At 34.9% G+C, this 12,447-nt stretch overlaps 1 protein-coding gene across 5 annotated transcripts in view; it reads right to left on the bottom strand.

The window, feature by feature from the left end:
• NCKAP1 (NCK associated protein 1) overlaps positions 1-12,447 on the bottom strand; it is a 71,155-nt gene that overhangs the window by 21,270 nt on the left and 37,438 nt on the right. For all 5 annotated transcript variants that reach the window (XM_058189268.1, XM_058189259.1, XM_058189281.1 and 2 more), the window contains exons 9-15: positions 10,442-10,598; positions 9,347-9,403; positions 8,587-8,683; positions 8,336-8,442; positions 4,746-4,878; positions 2,977-3,058; positions 1,945-2,003 (exon numbers count right to left, since the gene is read on the bottom strand). In XM_058189268.1, the coding sequence (XP_058045251.1) occupies positions 1,945-2,003; positions 2,977-3,058; positions 4,746-4,878; positions 8,336-8,442; positions 8,587-8,683; positions 9,347-9,403; positions 10,442-10,598 (692 nt within the window). The remainder of the gene's footprint in view (positions 1-1,944; positions 2,004-2,976; positions 3,059-4,745; positions 4,879-8,335; positions 8,443-8,586; positions 8,684-9,346; positions 9,404-10,441; positions 10,599-12,447) is intronic.

Genomic DNA, 12,447 nt, shown 5'->3' with positions numbered 1-12,447 from the left:
TTTTTGCAAGTAAACAATCTATTTTTACAAATAAGTAAACTGATGAGAGTCATTTGAAAACCTAGGAAGACTATTTTTCCAGTTACTTTTATTTATGAGCTCAATCCAAAATTATGGAAGCTACTTATTTTCCTTATAAAAAGGCATTTATTGCTTCAATATTTTTATAAAGCTATTTGAGTGGGATGAAAGCCAAATCAGAACAAAATAGTAATGTGCCAATTAGAAATTAAATAAATGTTACTTGAAACTGTATGTTAAAAAATTCTAAGTTTGTTTACAGCCAAAAACCTCCTAAGTCCAAATGCAGAATTAAATTTTTAAGCATATTCTCCTGTAGTACTTGAAAAAAAAAATCCAACGTTATATAAAAAGACTAGTATGTTCTTCCAACTCTTGTTCTTTGAACAACTGAGGAAAACCAGACTTCACGCATTACCTCAAAAGCAACTTATAAGAAAAACTGATTTGGGTTTAACAATGGGATCTTTCTACAAGGATACACTTGGGGTAAGCGCAATAAATTAATCAAGAACAAGCCACAAAACCTTCTCTAAACGGATTTGGCTGGAACAACTGTTGTTACAGATCTCTATTTGTAGCACTTTATTTTACATTTCTTCAAATAATCTGGTGTTACCCTGTTCTTTTTCTTTAAACAAGGGCCACGTCTAAATGACTAATAAAGTTTATTTTATGAAATGGCTTGTTCTCCAGTTTAAGATGACTATGTGTTTTAGAGCTTCTAGAAAATATAATACCAAAAATAGCAATAGCACATAGATTTATATACCGCTCCATAGGACTTTACAGCCCTCTCTAAGTGGTTTACAGAGTCAGCATATTGCCCCCAACTATCTGAGTCTTCATTTTACCGACCTCGGAAGGATGGAAGACTGAGTCAACTTTGAGCCTTCCATCCTTGAGCCAACCTTAAAAAATAATAATCTAATTTGAACATTGCTCTTAAAATCCACACAGGATTGGACTACCATGAACTCTTTTCAGCACATCCAATAAGAATTAATGAAATCATATAGGGAAGTTATGCCAGCACAAATCAATGTAATGCCATGTAACAGCAATAAATGTAGGAAGACTACTACAGAGGTAGAGAAAAATAATATTTACTTACTTGTCAGCAAATCAATTCATGTCAAAGATTAACCAAAGAACTTTTTGTTTTAAAGGCATGAATTATTTCAATATAAAACATATGCTTATGAGATGGGAGATGATTAATTAATCATGGACACATTGATTTGTTTTGCCTACCATAAAAGACCCAGAATGAAGTGTAGAAATATCCATTAAAATCTGGGCATATTTCACCTTTAAACCAAGATATAATTGGCTGAATCAGATCAACGTTTTGTATTATATATATATAATACATATACTTAAAAATTAACAACTGAAATCAATAGAATCTTTGAGAAACTATCCTTTCTATCTGAGGCAGAGCCCACGTAAGCAATCTTAGGCTTTTATATTCTGCTCTCTAACTATATGAATGGATAGTATGTTTTATCCTCACATTATGTGTATTATATGATTATATGAAACAATAAAGTTCTAAAAACATCTCTATTTAGGAATTATCAGTTCTATTGCAAAAATTCTAGATCTAGGCCTGTTAATGCTAATTTGGATATTATTTTGTTCCAAATAATCAAACACAGCTGGTCATATGCAAATTATTCCATTTACCATCCATGCATGAGAACGTATCACAAACATACTTTCTGCTAGCAGAGCAGGATGGGAGCTTTAATCATTTAAGTTCTTTTATTATTATTTAGTACATTAAAATGCTCAGGAAATATAGATTGGAAAATAAGAAATCAAATACTTAAAAATTATTGGCTTGACTGAAAATGATTAGACTCTAGAGGAGAAAAAAAAATAAAACATTGCATTTAAGTATAAGAAGATAATTCTTACCTGTAATCTAAACCAATCAAGCCTCATTCCTCTGAAGTCAAATACCTCTCCATCTTCAACTGCATCATAGAAGGAAATGAAAAATCAACTCTGTAACACGCTGTTAATGTACAATGAAGATAATCCCTCAATTCTTAAAATGTTGTATTTAATATCAGAATTTTGCTGATTAATTTTAGTCCTATGCAAAACTCTCTACATTCTCTAAACGGACATCAGTTTATATAACTAACTGAAATTTGAATTGAGAAAAATCTAAGTTTCAACTTAAGCTTTTAGAAACTCCAGATGATTCTTATCAGACAACTGTCCTGAAACACTGCTGGTCAAAATGTTCAGGGAGACAGAAGTTATATTTGTAGTTTTCTATAGAGAGTTCTTAGTTCCTGAAAATACTTTGTAAGGAATCTTCTGAAGTTAAAGTCTGTGCCAATTTTACCTCAATTGGATACCACACAAACACTTGATAGTAAATAGAATAGATCAAGCAAAGGCAAAGATATGCCACATTAGCTTTGACTATTAGGGTTATCTAGAACAAAGTGAGTTTATATTTGAAAATGAAAGACTGACAGCTCATTTTGTTACAGTGGGCAGTTGCTTTCAAAAACACATGCAGGAAAAAAAGAATGTAGAAGATATTTATTATTCAAAATTGTTCAAAGAGACGTATTCATTTGGTTAAAACAGCTGCATGAAACATATACCTCTCTCTATATTTGTATATACAATGTTGTTCAGAATGATAAAAGGTAGGAACCAGCACTTTCATGCAAGAACACTTTCACTGAATGAATAATAAATAAATAAGATATACTAAAGGTTCAAACACCACAATGTCATTTGAATATATTTAGATCTTGCGTGATGTGGATATCTGATAAGATTTCGATTCTTTTCCCACTCCATGGTGTAAGGGAGTAGCTTTTAATGAGAAATAAAGATTACGGAACTCACCTAAACTATACTCCTTTTAAATCCTTTAAAATCCCTCTCCCTCACACCCACACCATGCACACCACGCACACTTACCTTGTTTCACACTCAAGGAGGTCATAGTGTTTACAAAAGAGGACATAATGATGGATTCATCTTCCGGGCACACTGAAAGATTCTGAATATTCAAATGTATAAAGGGAACAAGTTACAGCACTGGTTAATTCTGTAAACAATCACTAACTGCAAGTTATCACAAAAGGGAATTCTTTATACGTACACACAAACACTCTCTCACACATTCTTTTATATATTATTGATAAAAAAGTGCTTTGAAGCCTGTGTAAATGTGCCTTTAAAAAGTGCTACAATTCTTTAAAAGCAACAATTTCTTTTCCTGGGATTGTTTAGTTGTCTGTTGTGTTAAACTGATGTAAGGAGTTTGTTGTTCACCTTCTCACAAAATCCAAGCACTGAATCTAAAGTGCCAATACACACACAAACACACACTTATTAGGAAGTTTTTCTTCCCCATTATTGGCATCCCTTGCCAGCTATATATGTAGATAAATTTTAAGTGGTATTGACAGTATATAAAGTCTGATGCATGCAATCTATGTATAAGGGTTACAGTGAGTAATAAGAAGGAGAGTACATAATTTTATAGACAGTATTAAAAAAATAAAATCAACCAGCAGTATTTAATCTGAAAACTGTTCTTAATATTCTTTCATGGTTATCTGGCTAAAATAATTTAATTACGAACAAAAATGAACTATATTTTTAACACTCCCCAACCCATTATCTATATAATATAAAGAGATTATTGATGAAAGCAGGAAAACTAGAGGTTTTAATTAAAGATAGTTGAGAACTTTTAAAAGTCAAATGCTGCGATCCAGGGATAGCCAACCTAATAGTTATTATCAAATGTATTAGACAACTTGTCTTAACCATGCTAGCTAGAGCTGAAATGCATGGAAATTTAATTCATGGAACAGAACTTCCTTGTGAGTCTCAAAGTGCCAGATAAATGACTGGTTTTTATAAATACCTATCTATCTCTATTGTATAATTACAACCTGATTATCTGCAGGCCTCTCTCTTTTTTTTTGGAAGCTAATCAAACATGGAAAAAAGACCTTCTAAAAATGCCACTGGTGGCCAAGGTTCACTTATAGGACTCTTAACGGGTTGTACTCTTAAAGGGTTGGAGGCTTCTTTAGATCCATGGAACGTATTTCCTGTTTAGATGCGCAGTCACGATGGATTTTTTTCCTCAGATTTTTCTTAATTAACACAAATGTTCTTTTTCAACACATTTTTAACTTTTTGTCTATAGTTTGTTGTTCAATTTCTATTACCCATCTTGACAACTCAGCTAAGATCATAAATCAAATAAAAAATAATAATTAAAGCTTACTAAATTACTCTAATAAAAAAGGGGAGGAAGGCACTAGTTGTTTACTTTTACTGTTTTCACTTCTACTGTGATGTCCTCACATGCCTTTTCCTTATTACAAGAACCTTCAACTTTATTATATGCATATATGGTTTTAAAATATAAACACACTGGTAACTATTTTCCCTTCTGAACATCTTAATGAATCTTTGGTGAAGGACAAACATTGAGCCCCATCTAGTGGACATTGGAAAAAGGTGATTTATTGTAAGAAATTTTGTCCTTCCAGACAAAGTACGGAGACCTTAAAAATGTTTTTGTCATTAGTGTATCTTTTTATGGTGACTAATAGGAAACATAAGCTCTTGCACTGACTTGAAATTTCAAAAAAATAAACACAGCAGTATTCAATCCAACTCTTGTAAATTTTATCAGATTTCATGGCAAAATCTTCACCACTCACCTGTACAAGTTCATTTAAAACAACTGCATCAAAACCTGATAGATATTGAACATAATATCTTTGCATCACTGGGCCATATTTTCGTACGTGTGCTCTAAGCTCTTCCATGTAGAAAATCAGTTCTGCTATGTGCCTGAAGGAACAGAATAAAGCAGGTGGTTGACAAGTGGGAAAAACAGTAAAACTGAGTGGGTGGGAAAAGACCAACAAGCTCGGATGACTTTGCCTTTTCGCTATTAACTTAATATTGTTTTCACTGATGAATTGTAAATGAATTGTAAAGAGAAGAGAATTAAACAGGGTATCTCATGAAAAGATTACATGAAAGTCTCTTTTCACATAAAATGTAGGAGAAGAACAGGCAGAGATGGGATGGCGGAGTTAAATGCATCATCAATTTAGAACCCTTGTGTTGTCCAGCCCTCCTTGAATTCTGTTGATCCTTAGCACCAATTTAGTGTTGACTGTTAGTTGACTAGGTTCTTGAGTATACATTTCACTAGTTCATTTATGCTGCCATCTTATAAACGGTCTTGATTTTTTGCGCCTCACAGCGCAAAAAACAGCAACGCTTTATTACTGAAAAAGCTGTACGTTTGTCCCAGCTAAGCCTAAAAATATTAAAAAGTATGTTCGAAAGAAATGGGGAGCGGACAAATGGAAGGGATGAATCATCTAGCATCATCACTTATCTTCTAGCTGAATGGGAAGAAAGATGTAAGGGAGCTAAGGAGAGGGAGGGCCACCAGTGATGCTATGGTCTCTTGAAATGTAGGCCCTTTTCCTGTGGCCTTTGGAAACCCTGTCAAGGATTTATTTCCTGCCAGTTTCAGATATAAAACATGTGAAAACTGTGTAATAAACCTCAAAAAGTAAAGGCCCCCACCCACAAACAAATGTATGCTGTGGTTCTACCCGTTTGGATTTGTGATGTTGTTCTACCCACTTGGAACCATTCAGTTTCTGAAAATGCTGCTCTTGACAGCTAAGAGGTTGCCCACTTCTGCTCTAAAGGAAAGACAGAGGGGAAGGGTTAAAATGTTCCTACTTTAGCAGGCCAACTGAGATGGATGTCTAAAACAAAACCTCTATGGTAAATAAGGCATTTACTGAACTACTGGCAATCGATTAAAAACAATGGCATACATCCAAGAGCATTGCAGGGAATATTCCCATACAAGGAGACTTTTCCCATACTTTCAAGAGAAGCAATTCTACTGGATATGCCATCAGTGGATAGGTCCATAAGGTCCTATCAGCCTAGCCTAAAGGACAATTTCCACAGTATTTTGGTTAAGAATTCAATGATTGTCTTATCCATGGATGGGCTTATTTGTGTGCACACATACATTAACTTTATGTATAATGTGTTATTTATTTATTTATTTATTTAATCATATTTATATACCGCCCTATCTCCCAAGGGACTCAGTGAAGTTTTTGTTTGTTGCTGACTCATCAAATATCATAACAGAACAAACTGGTTTTGAGATCTACTGTAGTTTAAAGATTGGTTTACAACACAATGATCCATGTATGTGAGTTAATTAGCATAAATATTTTAAATCTCTTTAGGATATTGAGAACATTTTTGAGAGCTTTTAGGTTGAGAGATATTGGAACATTCTCCACACTGACTAGTACATTATGCACATAATTTATATTTATATTATTTATTAATCTTATTTAGATCTCATCTTTATTATTTTTAAGACATTAAATTAATTAACATTATTAATACATTATTCTCAAAGACTTGTCAGCAGCCGTTTCACCATCACTGCGATAATACAGTAAAGATCTGCTGATGGGAACATGTTTCAGATTCCAATTTAGTTATCTACGTCGGGGTCTCCAACCTTGGCAACTTTTAAGACTTGTGGACTTCAGCTCCCAGAATTCCTCAGCCAGCTAAGCTGGCTGAGAAATTCTGGGAGTTGAAGTCCACAAGTCTTAAAGTTGCCAAGGTTGGAGACCCCTGATCTACGTGGTGATAGCAGAGAAAACAACAGGAAAAAAAATCCTATTAAATACCTTTATTAATATGATCTTTTCTGTTAGAGCCCCATTACTTTCATGTCTGTTCACTTTCTACAGACAAATTAATGTTTTGGGGGAAACAAATTAAAGCCCCTGTCCAGTTTCACTTAATTAATACAATGTCATTTTCAATTTGCATGTTATCTCTTTATTTTTCAACTTTCTAACCATTCTAGTAGTTAGCATTTTAAATTAAAGAAACATTTGCATTGTAATCAAGCTTTTGTACAGTGCAGTAATGCAGTTCTCGATGTAATACTAGTATGGCACATATTCAAAACACCATGTCATATAAACCCTGCTTTATAAACCTTGATATCATCCGTGGTTTTGGGGTGAGTTGTCATCTATACGCTGATGATACCCAGCTCTATATTTCCACCCCTAACCACCCCAACGAGGCTGTTGAAGTGATGTCCCAGTGCCTGGGGCCGACGGGTTTGGATGGGGAGGAACAGACTCAGACTAAATCCCACCAAGACCGAGTGGCTGTGGATGCCGGCCCGGTACAGTCAGCTAATTCCATCACTGACCATTGGGGGTGAACTATTGGCCCCCACGGAAAGGGCTCGTAATCTGGGCGTCCTCCTGGATGCACGGCTGTCTTTAGAAGATCATATGATAGCTGTCACCAGGGGAGCTTTTCATCAGGTTCGCCTGATACGCCAGTTACGCCCCTTTCTGGATCGGGCTTCCTTATGCACGGTCGCTCATGCCCTTGTTACATCCCGCCTGGACTACTGTAATGCTCTCTACATGGGGCTCCCCTTGAAGGGTACCCAGAGACTCCAACTGGTCCAGAATGCGGCTGCGCGGGTGATAGAAGGAGCACCTTGTGGCTCCCGTGTAACACCCCTCCTGCGTAGTCTGCACTGGCTCCCGGTGGTCTTCCGGGTTCACTTCAAGGTACTTGTTATCACCTTTAAAGCGCTCCATGGCCTAGGGCTGGGATATTTACGGGACCGCCTACTGCCACCATTAACCTCTCACCGACCAGTGCGCTCTCACAGAGAGGGCCTCCTCCGGATACCGTCAGCTAAACAATGTCGGCTGGCGACCTCTAGGGGGGGGGGCTTCTCTGGGGCCCCTACCTCTGGAACGAGCTCCCTCTGGGGCTTCGTCAACTCCCCGATCTCAGGTCCTTCCGCCGCGAGCTGAAGACGTTGCTGTTTCGAAGAGCAGGACTAGCTTGAACATAGTTTTTAAATTGGGATTTTTAAAAAAGGGGTTTAATTGAGGTTTTAAATTTGTATTTAAAAGTTTTAGGGCATCAATTGAATTTAACTGTCTATTCTTTTAGCTGTTTATATGTATTATATGTTTTCTGTTGTTTTTTGGCTGTGAACCGCCCTGAGTCTTTCGGGAGATGGGCGGTATACAAATATAATAAATAAATAAATAAATAAATATACAACTTTCAATCAACATGCACAACCATGTTTTGATAGAATTTCATTTTAGTATCAAAAAACAAACATAATAAAACAAACAAACATATCATAAGCTGCAAGAAATATGACCCCACACAATTATTTCATCTATTGCCTTACTTATCTATGAAATCATCCGTGCTTTTCTTAGGCATGTTATCGGCATGTCGAAGCAGCCAAATAATTTCATCACGAGCAAAAGATAGTGCCATAAATACAAACAGGGCCTGAAAAGAAAGAGACACATTTATTAATGCAATTCACTTCTAAAGAAGGAATGCATATCAAATGGAATTGTCCAGAATGATGAAGCCACAGAATTAGTAATTCTGAAGAAAAACATTTCTTTTCCTCTAGCATTATTTATTTACCTTGGGACCTAAGAGTCCTGGCTGATCTGACAGGACAGTGGCTAGCTCTTTTAGTGCAGACCGTAAAAACTTGCGCCGTTCTCTGTGCATTGAACCCCTATGCAAAAAAATGTTAATTTTATGATTAACATTACCAATATATTACATTTCAGAAATAAATCTCAAGTTGTTTGGAAATCTCTGGTCTAGTGATAATTCATATAATTCTGCAGTCTAATTATTTTTATGTTAATTATTTATAATTAACATAATTTATAAACACTACTTTTTTTAGTATTATTTATAAACACTACTTTTAATGTTTTTCATAAAACTTTAAACAATTCAACCTAGAATTGTTTAACATTTATTTTGTAACTCTGCTCTTAAAGCATTTTAATAAAAATATACGATTCAAGAACAGATCAACTATGAAAGATAGCAGAGAAGGAGCTGCACGATAGAAAATATACACTGGGATTCGATAATCCAGCAGAGGAAGCCAGAGGATAATTGTGTTTGGCCAGAAAGGGACATGTTAATATTCTCCCCTTTGAAACAAATTCCACAAAAGAAGACACACACACACCCCAATAACATTTCCGAATTGTGTGGTTCTGCAGCTGCAAGAAGGGGAAAGGGAAAAAAATCGGAATGGCCTTCATTTTGTGAAATGGGATCTAAATCTATCTCTTAACTTTATTGATAAAGCTATAAAATTTAGATGAGTATGAGTACATAATTTGCAGCCTTCTAAAATTGTTATATGCAGTATACTTACGCATGTGATACAGCAGCTTCCTTGCACTCTCTTATGTCATTTATACGTTTGTTATAGCTGCAAATATAATTGAAAAGTGTAAACATAGTGGTGATGAACGTTTTCTGTGGCTCTAGTTACAAAAGACAAGAAAATCTTCCTTTGCTTAATTTCCTCAAAGCCCAACGGGTTACTAAATATATTTAAATCCAATATAAACACAAAGAAAGAGAAAAGGGATTATGTATCTTTTTCTTTGCAGAATCAGAAGGCACAGAATAAGAAGCACATTTTAAAGTAAGATTTAATTCAGAGCTCAAAATAGTGCCTACTGTTTCTATATGCCTTTGCTTTTTGATTCTCATACTTTTGTATTTTATCCCAGCAGTCAATTTTCTTTTGGCTCTTCTAAGGACATTAACCTTAAAATCTCCAGGCATTACTTCAAGATATATCCAGTCCTTCTTACATAGTAGAAAACATGCCTGTCTTAACTTTTCAATTTAAGAAACAGTTTGCTGCTTAGAATGAAAAGGGTGATCTTTAAAAATATAGACAGAAAACCTTCTGGGAGGAGAGGACTAGATAAACACCCTTCTAGATATGTTCAATAAAACATTTATGTACTTCAATAATGATCAAATGAAATATGTACTAGTAATTCAATATGCCTTTAGGTTCAATGCTATGAATACTCTAAATTTAAAGTAAAATGAAACCTATTAATGAATATTGAAACATGTACCTAAGACTTCAAAAGATGTAATTCTCTCTGGTCCTAAAGGATAGGGCGGAGCAATTACTCTGATCTTTCCTTCTAATTTCATGGATGTTGAATCTGTTAATGCTACTAACAGATATTCCTATTATGGACCCTAATTAAATTTATGCTCTAAAATAACTTTAAAAGCAACCTTAGATTCACCTTAACAAGACTTGACGAGGATTCAACATTATGAAACATCTGGGTATGGTAAAGCTAAAAATGAGTGGGGTGAGGTGGAGGATAACGTTGCTGTTTCTGCCAATCTGTTAATGAAGAATTATCTGGACTTTCTCTTATTTTATCATGCCTGGATCATCATATAATATGCATAATTAAAAAAAAACACATACCCTCTTATGTTTACAAACAAATCTTCAGCAGCCTTATGAATATGAAAAACTTCATCTCGAAAGAGTGCCAAGCAAGAGCTGCTTTGAAGAGCGAGTTTCCAAAGAGTCAAAGCTGTTGTGTCATTATTCAGGATTCCGTGGCACAAAATAAATCCAACTTTAAAATGAGGGGAGGAAAATCACATAGTTATAAAAATAATTATTACTAAGAGCTGAAGCAGAATACTAAGATACAAATCCCTTACATTCTACCCACAAAAATAAAAAGTAAAATAGATCGTTCATACTTTTTACCGCATCCAGTTAATACATTTTCAATCTGCTTGATTTTAAGACAGTTATTTTAACATCCCTGTACAGTTTAAAACAATCACCATGCAGTCCTCACTTAATGACCACTCATACAGTGATCATTTGAAATTACAACAGCTCTGAATGAGAGGAATGAACATTCCCATGGTCATGTGATCAGAATGCAGATGGCATTATGGCAACTGGCTCACAATTATGACGCAGCATTTTTTGGTCATGTGATTACCACTTGTAACCTTCACGGCCATTTTCTGACAAGCAATCAATGGGGTAGCTGGCAGAAGCCCACAAATGGCAATCACATGACTGTAGGTGGGAATTGGGATTGTTGCAATTCACATTGTAAATTGGCATGGTCACATGACATCATACCATATGACCACACTGTTTGGCAATGGACGTCCTGGTCCCAATTACAATCTGTAAGCCAGGACTACCTTTTAGTGTTTTTATTGTTTCAAAATGTTGCTAGTATTTTTAATTTTATATATATATATACATGTATGTATGTATGTATGTATGTATGTATGTATGTATGTATATGTATATGTATATGTATATTTATTTATTTATTGTAAGCCGCCAAGAGTCATTGACTAAGATGGGTGGCCATAGAAATTGAATGAGTAAATAAGTAAATATCTATTCAGAACCTACAAAATGACTTTTTCCTGTCTGTGCTCCCTAGAACCATTCTATCCCTGATCTGAATCTCAATAGTACCGGGTGATTCCCACTGTTTAATGGAACAAAAGCGTATGGCAAACCATATTACCTATAGTTAATTAAAGCTACATTGGTACATAATCAAATTAATTTTTTTATTATGGCTTTATCCACTTTGAGAGCCTAGCCTTAAGGCAATACCAGATGCTTTTTTTAAAAAAAAACCTACAGATCCTGGGTTTAGGAGAAAATGTCATTTTCTATTTTATGTTGAAACAAAATGTGAAAAACCTTTCCTATCTTTACATTCATTATTTTCTTCAAAAAGAAGAATTCTTGTTTGGTCTCCAGTAGAAATAAATCCCTATAAATGCAAACAACTTGTATCGTGTTGTGCGCTAGTAAGTATATTTAAAAAGCAATTTCCTAGCTTTTATATCTAGTGCATAAAAAATTAAATTCTATGAAAAGAATAATGATTTTTCAATTGGCCATTCCAAAAATGTTCCAGGTAAGGATTAAAAACCTTCATCCTCTGGCCAACCTTAAACAGCCAAACCATCTCCTCAGCAAAGCATTCTACCTCTTATAATAGCTGGTTAAGAGATTCAGGTGTTTCCAGACATTTCAAAGAGAAAATGCAAGGATAATAAGCACCATTACTCCCTATTTTCTCTCACATGGATAAATTGATGATGTCAAGTGACAGGTGTTTTGTGATTTTCTGTTTGTAGGTTTCTCCTGTTAGTCCTTGAGCTGAACTCATTTCTTAAAGAGGTAGCCATAAAATCCCTCTTTTTTGACATACAATTTTGACAAAAAGAATGTTGTCATTTTAAACGCCTATTGATTTCCAGGGAAGACATTTAAGCACATTCTTGATTCTCTTCCCACTAATAGCAATGGAACCCTTTTGGGTCATGTCTATAAGAAATGTTAAAAATTGGAAAAATTTAGAGTTCATGCAGCTGTTAACACTGCTTGACAGGAAAGAGAAAGGAACTGGAACTAAAGCTTCAAGTATGTAC

This window comes from Ahaetulla prasina, chromosome 1, assembly GCF_028640845.1.
Source record: "Ahaetulla prasina isolate Xishuangbanna chromosome 1, ASM2864084v1, whole genome shotgun sequence".
In the NCBI taxonomy this organism is placed as follows: Eukaryota; Metazoa; Chordata; class Lepidosauria; order Squamata; family Colubridae; genus Ahaetulla; species Ahaetulla prasina.
The sequence above is the reverse complement of the archived record's forward strand: the minus strand, read 5'-3'. Positions and strand labels throughout refer to the sequence as shown.